This window comes from Notolabrus celidotus, chromosome 3 (assembly GCF_009762535.1).
Source record: "Notolabrus celidotus isolate fNotCel1 chromosome 3, fNotCel1.pri, whole genome shotgun sequence".
NCBI lineage: Eukaryota > Metazoa > Chordata > Actinopteri > Labriformes > Labridae > Notolabrus > Notolabrus celidotus.
In genome coordinates this window covers 33,811,871-33,825,947 of record NC_048274.1, presented here as the reverse complement: position 1 = coordinate 33,825,947, position 14,077 = coordinate 33,811,871, and the positions used below count along the sequence as shown (strand labels likewise).

The window sequence follows — 14,077 nt, the reverse complement described above, 5'->3', positions numbered from 1 at the left end:
TGCAACTATCACCACTGAGAAACTGGATCACAAGACATGAACGCAACAACAAGAGAGAAGGAGAGATTAAAAAAAAGGACAAGGAGGGGGGAGGACAAGGAGGGCAGAGGAAAATAAAGAGTATTTCCGTTGATGAGAAACCCACCTGAATGACTTGATCTTCAGAAGTGATCTCTATGGCCTCTTGGCTTTGTTCTAGAGCCGTGAAAATAGCATTTCCAGCCCTTATTGGGAAACAAAAGTAACAAAACCATTGTGATAGTATCCAAAAGTCAAAGTTTCAAAGATCTATCAATTCATGGTAGTGTGCAGTGTAACTTATCAAGATTTGAACTACAAAATTTGACGGTACATGACTTACCTCAGTTTGAACTGGGCCCGCACCTCCCCATGCTCCAACTGTAGCAGCTCATTATAACAGGCCATCATATTGGCATTCTCCACATATCTCTGAAGATCAAAGGGCAACACAAAGAAACATGGGTCAACCACAGACAACTAAAATCCAATTGTCATGCCAATGTTTCCATTATAGGACATGCTGTAATGCTAAAACTAACTTGGCAAACAGAAAGAATTGGCAATATGTGTTCCTAAGAATAATAAAAACACAGGCATCAAAAGACACATACACACATTTTCACTAAAACAACGTCACTCACCCTATTAAAGCCGGCATTGATCAGGGGCATCACAGAGGCTTCCTCTCTGTCTGGCCTTAAAATGAGAGAACACGTGTGTACCAAAACATCACTGTAACAAATCTTTGTGCAGAGAACATCAGATATGTGCAGCCCTGAATACCTCCACAGAGTATCATATTTGGATGTATCCTGAGATGAAGGGTAAACAGGAAGTTGGACCTACCTTTTCACAACAGCGACTATCACAGTGTTTTCTGAGGAGTTGACCGCTCTAATTGACCTAAATGTAAACAGAAGGAGCTTTTTAGCAAGTGAACAGACTGGTGGAAAAGCCCATGGCATCAAATCAATGTATTTTGCACTTTTTCACGCTCCGATTCTCCGAGGCAGGCAGGGCCCTGTGGCGGAGCTCTGCAAGCAGGCCTAGGCCTCTGAAAGAATGCAGTGTACAGGGCCACTCATCCGCCGGTGGTTTTCCCCAGCCAGTGGTCATAAAAGGCCCTTTAGTTCCCCTTCAGAGCTTGTGCGTGTACACTGAACATATGGATTGGCCAAAATGAATAGGGTTAACATACACGCTGGGCAGGGCGAATGAATGTTTGTAAATGTGTTTTTGGTTTGGGCAGAGGCTAAAGATAGAGGGTGGTATGGGCAGGCACTGCTCATTTCTCACCAACTTGACTCCACTAGGTAGCATGAGAGGCAAGTTAGTGAGCCCAAAGTGAGCAGGCCATTTACCCCCACGGAGAGTCATGGTTTTTCTCTAACCATATGCACTATAAGTGGAAGAGAACTGTAATTGGTCCTGACAAGATCATCTGGTCTGGGTTATGTCATTGGTCTTGGACAATAATTACAAACACAAGTTTAATTGAATTTAAATCATGGCCTCCACATCCGTGACTCCTAACCAAGAGTATTTGAACCGGACAAAGGGGTCAGATAGTCATCCATTTAACTGCTGGTGGAAAATTTGATTTAAAAAAATGCTTACAAATGTATAAAAATAAGGTTTCAACAGTAAAGATTAAACGATTATGGATAAATGTTAAAAGGTAGAAATATTAAACTCAAGTAATGGATAAAAGGTTTAAATAGTTAACCAGAAGCAGAGGATATTGTAGAGGAAGCTGTCAGCTAAAACAGTCAAAAATGATAGCCTAGCAAAGTAACAGAACTGTTAAAACAGCTTTAAAATATGGGATAACTTGAGGACATTGATCAAACTAATGTATAAAGCTCTAAATAACTATAAACTAGAGGAAAGGTTGAAATGACTTGTTGCTAAATTATGAAATTACTGGCTTAAACAGATAGATTAGAGCTAGCTTACAATATAAGGTTAAAATCATAAGTTTAAACCAACACAGTCATAGTGCAAATGCAAATTGTACCATACTGACCATCACACTGAAAAGTGACAGCTCAAATAAATGAATAAGTAACAATAAAAGATATTAACTTAATCAGCTCATGGTCTTAAATATCACCCAGCTTAAAAATATGTTTACACTTGAAACATAAAAGATAGCGATGAAGTGATTCTTGAGTTGGTCTGACAGAACTCCAGAGATAATTTTCTAAAAAGATGGACGCCACACACAACATCTCTCTTTCAATCCAAGATGATGGTAGAGACTGTCCTACCGGCATAGTGCTTCAGCGTCAAAGTGTCTGGAATGTCTGTGGTCAATGATGATGAGGTCGTGATGCTTCTCCGAGAAGCATTCAAGAGCCGACTCCGGTGTCCGTGCCATGCTGCACCTGAAGTTGGCCTTCTCACATGCCCAGCAGAAGCCATTACTCTGACTGTCCTCTTTGGCAAAAACTAAAAGTACCTGCAAAAAGAGAGATGACTAAGCACATGTGTCCAACTGAGTCATTTCTTAGTCATGTGACCTGATGCAAGGTCACATTGCTGCTACCAAACATGTAGCAGGCTTTGAAGAGAGGGGTAATACATAAGGACTGTAATGATTAAAAGGGAATAATGTCAACATAAGGAGCAGATGAAAACACTGAATAGGGGAGGATTACAAGTCAGAGAAGTCTAACATGTGAACGTATGAATTCAACCATCAATGGAAAAGTGCTTTAAAAGATGAAGTGAATTTACCAGAAGCATACAGTAGTCCTCAGATTATTTATAGTAATAATAGCTGTAATTTAATTTGTACATCTGACAGATGGAGAAATACAAAATGTATGGGATCATAAGTGATCTCTCTTTGGTTTGTCACATTTATTAGGGTATTGTGTGAAACTGGCAAATTGTGCCCGGAAGCATTACTTTAACATAACACTCCATACCATACCATACTTATAATAATGGTATGACATTAGGGAAAAACAGTGTTCTTTGAATCATAACTTGCATCACTTCTATGCCTTCATTCTGTTTGTGATTATTTCAGCAAAGAAAAGTGAGCTACAGTAAAATGTGATTCTAGTGCCTCAGTGTATCACAGCTTTGAGATGTCAGGTCATCACTGATGCGTTATGCTCATTTGTGTCTGTCATTCTGATCAGGCTGCAGTGCGGGCTGGACTGTGACCTCAGGCTTCCAGCGGACGGACAGGCCCTGATTGATCAGGCTCGGCTCGCGCTCGGTGCGTCACAGATTTTATTGTCCGCTGCCGTGATCTATGACACAATTAGTCGAGGTGGCCTTGAGTGGCTGCGGCCCCTCCCACCCGTCTGCCAAGGTTGTGGCAGAAAGTGCTGCTGTTACTGTCAAACCGGCCATTGAGAGCCCGCTCTCCCTCTGCCAGCATACTTTCATATAACCCCTCACTTGCGTAAATACCGGACCAGAGATTTAGGCCCGCCTCCAAGAGCAGTGCTGCACTAAGAGTAGATTCATGAGTCACTCTCTCAAACAGACGTCATCTCCCACTGTTGGCAGGGAGCAGAATGAACGTAAAGAAGGAAAAGTTTGTTCTGCAGTTTTAAGTTTGCATCACACCTGTAAAATTGAGTTAGGGCACAAAGACCTGACTTTGTAGGGAAAACTGGAGCTTCTGTTCCTGGCACAATGAAGGGACAGAGGACTGGCTGTGTTGATGCTTGTCTTTTTTATTCATTCTGACGCTTGGTGTAGCCATATTTAAGTACCAAAAAGCCTGAAGCAGAGAGAGCTTACACGTTGCTAATACAAACCTTATTCCACTCATGAACATTTTCCCTACAAGCGGCAATAAGTGTCCAGGTCATAAAAACATCAGCACTGAGTCCTGCAGCTATGATTGGTACGCACAGGGAATCAGATAAGAATTCCTCATTGGGATGTTGGTAGAGAAGTCAACATACTGCAGAGGTGGAAGAATGGGGTAATATAGGCTGAGATAAGGTCTCTTCAGAACCTGAGCTGTGAGTAGGTAGATAAGTAATAAAACAGCCACATTAAAGGAATCAGTTTGGAGTACTTTTTAAAGTGAGGTTACACTTCTCATGCTCTTAAGGACTCTTTCACTGGGGGTAGCAGTCATTTTTTTTGCCAGTGTCTGATCGCTTTGTCTAGAAAACATGGTTCTTCAAAAAAGAGGAGAGGGCCTGGCCAGATCCTGTGAGTGGCGGGAAAAGAGGGAGAAGCGGAGAGGAGGAGGGCATGACAGGATCAGCTGTGAGTGACAAAAACAGGAAGGGGATATCTCTCTACCTCGTTTTCCTCCTGGTCACACTGGAGCTCATGGAGTCTGTGCACTCATACATGGCATTGAATTACAGGACGTATGATGTTTTGCCTTGCTTTGACTCACTGATTTCATACCATCATTGTGAGGCTAAGTTTGGTCAGTGTTGCTGCTTTATTTGAGTATATTATATATAGTTTATTTGAGTGCTTAACCCTGACTCAGACACTTGTTTCAAACACTTTTGGTGGTATATGAAAAGTGCTCTTATATGAGAGTATTTCAGCACTTTTAAAACTTAAACCTTTTTATAAGTTGTCATGCATGATTAACAACATTTATGAAGAGTGTTGTTTTTTATGCTCTCTTTTCTTAACATCATTTTAACACAGTTTTAATTGTTATTGTCCTTTTCTCTGTCTGATTTCGTTTTGACAAGCAATTCTAGCTGCATCTTAGCATGATAGGCCAGAGAAAACTGTATACATGTTTTATAAAGCACGGTATCTTATGAGTATGTTTATATATTGGCTGAGACAATAAATTGTATTCATGACTGATTAGTTTGTCTCTGAAATTCAGGAAAAAGACGGAAAATTGCTTTGTAAATTTAACATCTCTAAATAGTTTATTCTATCTTCCATTTATGACAAAGGAAAGTAGGACATATCACATTTGCTGCAGATGGAGCCATTAACATTTTTTTTTAATTTTTTTTTAACATTAACATTTTTGATTGTTTGCTAAAATTAAACAACTAATCTATTGTCAAAAATAAGCAGATCACATCAAATTCCTAGAAAGCAGAAATTTTGAAGTTCCAGATTTTTCACGCAGCATCAGCGTCAAACTGTATAATGACCCACTGAACGTCCTGAATTGGTCCATGGGTCCTCTGTGCAGCTCTTCCATAACATGCATTGTTCATTATGGTATGTTCTTGGTCATAAATGTTTGGCCTTGTTGCCTTGACAACTCAGTGCTGCATGGGACACAATGGGTTCATTAACAGAGTTTTCTTCTTGCTCTTTGAATGTTTGCATGGGGACTTTTTTTTCTTCAATCTCTCACGTTTGTAACACTTATTCTTGAAAATGTAACCAAATGCTAACAGTTTCACTACATACAGCTAAAAGCTTTGAAATGACTAATGCAAACATCAAGGGCGAGCTGGGACAGACCTGTTGATCAAAAGAAAGACTTGATGCATTCAAACACATCACCTTCAATCTTTCAGATGCTGAACATTGTGTGCCATACCTGAAGTGGGTCTTTAAATAACTTCATTGGTCCAAATTGCACCTCTGTTAATGTGGCCTGAAAGAGGAAAGAGGAAGAAAACAAGGGTTAGAAAAAATATGTTTATTAATTTTTAAGCATATTAGACAAAAATACTTGACGCACAAAAATTGAAAATGTGTAAAACAAGCAGGGATATGTTAATAACATGTTTCATTTAAAAACATAACCCAAGTCCTCCTCAAAAGAAAGGTAAAATAGGAGGGTACTCCTTATATTAACATCTTTTATTACTATACACAATTCTGAAATGAATGAAAACCTTCCACATATTTGTTATTGCCATATATCCCCAGGTTCTTCCTGGTTTTTATTGGCCAGGTGTGATCTGGAAAGATAAAAAATGAAAGGGCCTAAGATGTGAAAGAGAGACTTGTTCCCCCCTGACAGTCTTCATGCTTTTTATTCTAAAAGCAGACGTGTACATCATTCAGATCATTAAACATGCAGAACATCAAAACTATTCCAAGATAAAGCAAGAACTCTTTTGGCAAATAACAACCAACCCTCTTGATTCTGGGTTGGGAAATACCACCTCCTAACTCTCATGTCCTCATATAGGTCCTGTCTCTGCCACTGTACGGATGACTCTAAGGAATCACCTACCAGCAGGTTGTATATCCCAGAAATTATCATATTTTTAATAAGGGGGGAGCTACTAAATCCAGCGTCATCAACTGCACAGCCCAATATCATCAGAGAGGAATGGGGCATCTAAGCTCTCCTCTGTGTAAGAACAGCTGTGACAGTTCTAACCTGGGGCTTCTGTTCTTCGAAAAATATCTGACGTCTGTTCAGATGAGACGATAAATTACTTGGGGATGGCAAATCTTTCAACAGATACATCAGCTCAGGAAGAACAAGAACTGTATTTAAAGAAAGCCTTTATTGTCAGAGTACACTAGAATTAAGGATGCTTCAGCTTGAGTGCATCACATTAAGGCGTTTACAGTCACATGGCAAACATTGACTCAAGTATCAGTATTGCACCTTAAAGTCTAAATATATAAATATTATATATGATATGATAAAGTCTTGAAATAGTACAAAGATGTATAGCTCTAGTTGAGGGAGAAGGAGAGGAAGATGAGGAGGACATTTTCAGGCTTTTTGCTCAAGTGAGGCAGTAAACATAGAGAGAGTCGTGCATCAAATCATGTCTAGACCAGGAATTATCCCTATGACTAGTGTGACGAGGACTGTAGCCTCTGTACATGGGGTGCTTGCCCTACCATCTGAGCTGAACCGCTGCCTGTCTTGGTTCCTTTATCTGTTCAACTTGATATTTCACCCACCAATTGTTTTTCATGAGTGTTTACAATAATCCCAAGAAAAGTATAATTTTACACCCAAGTATAAACATACCTGTGTCAAGCTGACTAGGATTTTATTTCTTAATTTATTTGACCTTATGAAAAACCCACTGTGTAGAGAAGCATTGACACATCATTCAGTCACATCACAGTAAGGAAATAACTTATTCATAAAATGTTCAAACTATTCATTCAAATATATCTGTGGGTGTACAGCATGTCCTCCTGCTTATTAGGTTAACGCTGCTCACTCGGGGTCACTTTGACTCAATGGACTGCTCATGATCAAAATTAAATTAAACACTCTTAATTGAGATTTGGAAGGGGTAGTGTGATAAATCCTCCTACTCTTATACCAGCAACAGACAGACAACATACACAAAAATCTATTCGTTCCTTTTTTACAGACCCTCTCACAAGATTTATGAAAGTCTTAAAGCTGATAAATGTTAAGAGTTTTTATGAGCTGTTTAATGGTGCCTCCAGGAATGCAAACCTAACACTGGCATACATATAAATCCAGTTATGGAGTATAAATAAGCATATTTTCTTAAATCGTGTAATTAATACCATGTCATTCTATTTTATACTTCTAGTCCGTATAATTTATCCCACAGCTCTACACATCACAGATCGAGCCTTAAAAAAAAAAGAAGATGAATATCAAACTGCTGCAAAAAAATGCCTCTAACACATTATAACAACAGAGATAAAAAAATCAGCAATATCATATAGAATATGCTGTACATGTTTTTGGATTTTCAGTTTTACTTCCGGTGCATCAATGAGCGTTTAGCTTGGTATTTTAAGCCAGTGACATTTGCACTGTTCAGAATACTTCTAACGTCCCTGCTTTTCTGACCCAGTTTTAACTAGTGATGTATTTTTGATGCTGGAAGCAAATGATCTGCACCTTAAACTGTTACAGGAGTAAAATGCTGCCGACACGTATTTGCATCAGTAATATGATCTGCATGAAATGGGTAATTCCAAAGTACTTTTACACACTTCTCTAGAAGTAAACTTTACTTTCACTCCAAACATTGATGTTTAATGACTTTTTTTCTGTGTCGTGGAGTTGTACACCTTTTCTTCCTATGACAGAAAAAGCAAAAACAGTGCTTGAGACTCAGCGTCCTGATTTCTGGTTGAACTCAACAGCAAACTAGTAAAAAATTTAAGATGAAAAAAGTCAAATTCCACACAGACAGGTTTTCAACTCATTACACTTTCTCTTCATAAGCATACACTATTCTGTCTGCAAATAATTTAGCTTCCTTCCTGCTAAATGGGACCCAGCTCAGGGGTTAGTATCCATAGCAACCAAGCCCCTTGCGGACCGCCATCCCTCTAGAATTCCTCTTCTCCGTAAACAATCCACACATGTGAGGGGGAATACAGAGAGGAATTTCAGAGCACGCCGGGCGGCAGTAAATCACTTCTTGCTAAATTGTAAGCCTTTTGAAAGCTCCATGAAACAACAAAGGGGGGAAAAAAGCTGATTAGCCCTCGGTTGTAGCCAAATTGACGTCATCATGACACTGGGCCGTTTGTTGTAGCTGCTCCACAAACAGGGAGTATGGCATTGGGATGGCAGCTAGCTCATACTCTGCGATCATCTGATCTTTAGCAGACACGAGGACCTGGTCGCATGATGGGCTCATGTGAACTTGAGAGACTGTATGCATGTGTTGGCGTGTGTTTCTGTGTGTGTGTGTGTGTGTGTGTGTGTGTGTGTGTGTGTGTGTGTGTGTGTGTGTGTGTGTGTGTGTGTGTGTGTGTGTGTGTGTGTGTGTGTGCTTGAGGCCATATGATGGGGGCTAACACATAAAACAGTCACAAACTCATGCTCTTCTGAAGGGTTTCCCCAAACAAGGCTTGGTTTGTCTTCTTGTCAGGTATGATTTCAATGATTCAGACCACGCTGTACCATCTGGATAAAGTCACGTTTCTTTGGTCCTCAATGCAGCGATGTAGAAGTACTCTGAGTGGTATTGACCAAACATGTATCAGCAGGTTTTAGTGTATGCAGGAAAAACACTGTGTGAAGAGCAAAAGCAGGCGCAGCCCACAATGCCATGATGACAATTTATGTATCTCTATAAACAGATAAACACCAAGTGCAGGACTCTGACTTATTCATTGATAAAGACTGACTCAGGGACTGGACTCTGACTCAACTCAAGATTCTTCTCTAGTGACTCAGACTCGATTCAGAACACAGACGACATAATACTCGGCTCAGACTCAAGGTTTGGTGACTTGACTACAACACTGACTACACTTAAAAATCATGTTTCCACTGCTACTGACAATATTCACACGGTAACCATTTTCCCCCAACATAATTCTCAAGGTGGGAACCCCACAATGTCTGACTTCTGTGTCCCAGGTTACTTATTTTTGAAAAATGATATGCAAATAAAGTTTTTACTATTTTTAGCATTATTAAGTTATTAGTTGTACTTTTTTAAGGGTTTTGACAAACATTATCAATTCATAGCTTCCAGCTTGATCAGCTAAAGCTAAAGCCCATTAGCTACAGTCAGACAACTGCTTATGTAAGCATCCAATCACTGTTTGTTAGTTATTCACAATACGATAGTAAATATAACATCTTATAATAACCTAATGTTAGCTTGGAACAAATAAGTAGGTACTAGGGGTGTAGCGATTCATCTACTACATGAATGTATCGTTTTACATTCCTATGATCCGACTACATCGATCTGTGCTCAGCAAGTTGGCCTTCCGAACAACATATATCAATCTAACATCGTTTTAAAAAGTAATAAATCGATTGTATCCATACTAGGAAATAACGCATTGGATTTAAGCACGGCAGACTTTATATGGATGTGGGTTTTTTGAACTTTTAATGATAAAGATGTTAAACGTTACTCAATTTAGGATGCCTGTCTGTGACGTCATCGCCACACGCCAGCAGACAACAAAACACAGCATGGCGGACGGCAGAGGAGAAGCCGGCGAGCGAGAAATTATCAAGCCACCATTACGGTCCAGTGTGTGGAAACACTTTGGCTTCTGCAAAGACGGAGATGTTCTAAATAAGTCGCTCGCTGTTTGTAGGATATGTAAAGGTCAAGTAAAGTTACCACGGCAACACCACAAATCTATCCAACCACCTTCTAAGGCGCCATGGGATTTCACACAACGCCAACCGTCCAGGCACCTCTTGCAGCGTTCATCAAGGTAACATCAGCTCTGCAGAAGTCTCAGGCCTCACCAGAATGTTTAGTCAGACTACAAAAAAAACTTGGCTCATTAACTGTTGTCTACTTGTTTGTTTATATCCATAATGAATTTATACCTGATTCCCTTACAAGAAACAACAGGAATCTAGGACTGTCCAATATCAAGGTATTTATTTCACAGTCACACTGGATGAATTTTTGGCTAAAAAGTTCCTGAACTGATTTCAAGTCCCTGAATCGTTTCGGATCGTATCGTTCTAAATGAACCAATATTGTTCTTTTATCGTATTGACAACCACGAATCATGATACCAATCGAATGGTTGTTAAAAGAATCATTACACCCCTAGTAGGTACCCTACTGGCTAACTGAATGTTAGCTAATGTATAGTTGACTAGGAGGCAGGTAAATGATAGTGTAAGTTTTAGTCTTACAGCTGTTGATGGGTTATCTTATATATTTTAATACATTTTAGTACTTGAAAATATTGCCAGATTTTTGTTAGCAATTATCCTCTTAGCTGCTCATTTACCAAAAAGCAGTGACATGATAACACACAACTAGAGGGCTTGAAAACCGTGGTGAAATATTAAAGAACTTGAATTTCCTGTCCTGGGCATGTTGTCAGAGGAATATGGCAGCTGTCTGAATAAAATTATACCATTTATTGGTGAACAAGATGAGGTAAGGGTCATTACCTATGGAGCTGGGCCACAGCCTGTAGCTAACAGAGGCCTGGCAAGAGCAGTGTGCAGTGCTCGCTCTCCATCCAAGGAGACTTCCCTCTCCAACTGACACAACCATTGCAACTGCAGCTGAAGTTGTGTAACTCAAATAGCCAGCCAGCCAGCCAGCCAGCCAGCCAGCCACACACACACACACCACACACCACACCACACCACAACACACACACACACACACACACACACACACACACACACACACACACACACACACACACACACACACACACAGACACAGACACAGACACAGACACACACACACACACACACACACACACACACACACACACTGCATGAATCACTCAGCCATGCATTTTCATCCCACAAACATCATGCTGGCACTCAACCAGAGGCGTACAAAGCAGGGAGAGTGAGTGAGCATGTAGGCCAGTCAGACGAGGAGTATGGACAGTGCGTATGGCTACGTAATCCTTGTCCCGCCCTCCAGACGTACACTGCCATTTGTACCAGCCACCCTGAGGTCTCTCTCTCTATTTCTCTCTCTTTTCTTTCTCTACATAGAGCCACTTGTTAACCAGACAACAAGTTGGTTGAGCTGCAGGGCACAGTGGAGATGTAGTGGTGCCCAGTGCTAATACTTTAGAAGTTTGAGTCTAGCATGTTGTAAATTATGTTACATCACACTAACAGATGAAGGTAAGCAACACTTGAAAATGCAACTGCAGCAATGAAAATAAAAAAGGGGCAACAAAAACTGAATGGATGGATTTATAACGGAGGTGTTGTATAAGTCTGCACTAGTTTTACCAGCTGTGCCAAGAGGCTGAAACTACAGTTCATATGTGTCATTTGTTTGTGGTAATTTGGCTCAGCGGAACCAAACTTAAGATGTACCTTGCTAAAACATGATAACCAAAGAACTGAGATATTAAAACCTATGTTTTACTGTCATCAAACTGCACTCACATTTACAAAATGACATTGCAAAAGTAGGTGAAGTGACCCTTAAAAAATCAGAAACCCTTTGTTAGGGTGCTTTTCAATTTCATGCAAGTTTATCATCGTTTAGGGTGCTACAATCAAACATTTTGTCTTCGTCCATCACCTCAACAGTTTCATCCACTTTAAATATGTATGCCAATCTGTGAGGGACTCCCTAGAATCATTTGTATGTACGGGAGGTCAGAGATGCTGTGGTACTTGGAACACTGAGTCACAACAACCACATTGATTCAATGGGTATCAGATGCACAATCAGAATTTCATACTGATACTGGTAAGAAGACTCAGACTATAAAGATGGCTCTGTCATCTTTATAAAAACACCTCTTTAATAATCAGCCAACACCGCACCTGTGTATTCAGTTAACAATTAAATATTTGGATTACAACAATCCAAAACACTGGAATCAAAACTCAAAATCTTGTGTGAGATATTACTATACGCTTCAATCAAAAACTGGTGCTATCTTCCCGTCTGGATCAAATACTCAGACAGCTGGAGCAGAAGTCACCATATTGAAATCACTGACTCAACCTAAAATTCAGTCAACCTAACAAGAGGCGCAGAGGTGACGTTGAGGCAGGCTTTTAGCCTCCTTGCTAACAGCTTGTGTTCCTGCCTTTCACTCAAGTCAGCCATGCCCCTAATTATGTAAAATTTGCAACCTTTATATCTTCAAAACTTATGAGTAGAAGGAAAACCCAAGCCTGTCCAGTATGTACGGATAAGAAATCAGCTATTTACATCAACATACTTTTTTGTACCAGGATGTAAACATGTATATTTCTGCTGCAAAGATTGACTTTTTTGAATGGGTCTGTATGTGGGTTCTAATGCTTCAGGAGCCAGCCTCAAGTGGACATTAGAGGAACTGCAGTTTTTAGCACTTCCTCATTGGCTCATTTCAAGACCAGAGGTTAATGCTTGGTGGCCATTTGTCTTCAGGAAAAAGGTAGGAGCTTTCTGGTCCACATCAAGGGGAAAAAATGTCAGCTATTCAGTGGTTCTCTTAACCCTCCTGGTATGTTGCAGGTCAAATTGACCCTTTTTAAAGTTCAAAAATCCCCCAAAAGTTGTTGAAAGTATTTTTTCGGTATGAAACTTCTTCTGCTTGTCTTAATAGGTGAAACCAACATATAAAATGAAAATGGTTGATTTCACATATTTGTAACCCCCCCTGCATGTTTATAGATATACTGTTTGTGGGCCAATTTGACCCGGCAGTCAAAGTGGAGGCTAAAAGGGGTCAGAAGTGTCAAATACTAGTTGTTTCTTTGCAACTGTGTGACATATTTCACCCCACTCATACACACACACACACACACACACACACCCTTTTAACATGAATTTTCATTAAAAACAAGTGAGATATCCTCATTAAAACATGATCTGTTAGAATTAAAAAACACCATTGCACTAAATATTGATTTAAGTGGTTAGTAATGGAGTTAATAATGACATTTTTTTTGGGGGTTCTCTGACACTTTCGGATAATTAAATATGCCCATGTTAAATTGACCCAGGAACATTATTGCTGTTCCTGAGAAACGAACATAACTGGAGGGTTAACCTAATGGATCATTTTACCAACAGGATGGAACATGATTAATTTTTTTTTGACAACGAACAATTGAATGTATTTTTACCTTTATATCTCTGTGCAACATTTGGTTTGACAAAGTTAGAATAACCATGTCTATGTCAGGCCTAATGCTGCGTTATAACTTGGGCATCTCACACATATCATCAATTATACTCGATCTCAGTATCAGGACTGAACTAGTTGGATAGGTGCGTCCCATCTCAAAAGTTGATCTTTTACTGTGTGGTGAAAGTTTTTAGGCTGACATCTTCCAACAGCAATGTCATGTGATATCACACCGTCCTTCCTTGCTCACGCCGATGTGATCACATGTGAGCTGTTGAGAGTCTGCAGTCACCTCGAGCTGCGTTCAGGACAGCTGCCTGCTTCTCTCATTCAACACACCTAATGTATTTACATAGCAGAGTTTGCCTCTGACCCTATATCCTGCTCCCAGTGTATCCGGCCCTATGGATCTCCTCCTCCTCCTCCTTCTCCTCCTCCTCGTCATCCTCCTCCGTCTGCTCTCCTTCAGCCCACCAGCTTCTCTGTCTCACACTTACACACACACACACACACGCACACACACACACACACATTACAATATACGCACTGGGAGAGTGGCTTTCCACTAAAGTGAAAAACAGGAAATTGGATGACATTGTTCGGTGCGCCGACGTCAGCA

The 14,077-nt window shown here is 40.2% G+C and overlaps 1 protein-coding gene across 2 annotated transcripts in view; it reads right to left on the bottom strand.

The window, feature by feature from the left end:
• The window catches only part of pde8a (phosphodiesterase 8A), a 56,014-nt gene that overhangs the window by 16,745 nt on the left and 25,192 nt on the right, over positions 1 to 14,077 (bottom strand). Inside the window, exons 2-8 of one of the 2 annotated variants that reach the window (XM_034680114.1) lie at positions 13,832 to 13,950; positions 5,537 to 5,593; positions 2,292 to 2,482; positions 868 to 924; positions 663 to 717; positions 362 to 450; positions 146 to 224 (exon numbers count right to left, since the gene is read on the bottom strand). In XM_034680114.1, coding sequence (XP_034536005.1) covers positions 146 to 224; positions 362 to 450; positions 663 to 717; positions 868 to 924; positions 2,292 to 2,482; positions 5,537 to 5,593; positions 13,832 to 13,903 — 600 coding nt within the window. In that variant the 5' untranslated portion in view covers positions 13,904 to 13,950. The remainder of the gene's footprint in view (positions 1 to 145; positions 225 to 361; positions 451 to 662; positions 718 to 867; positions 925 to 2,291; positions 2,483 to 5,536; positions 5,594 to 13,831; positions 13,951 to 14,077) is intronic. The other variant, XM_034680113.1, reaches the window with a different exon arrangement.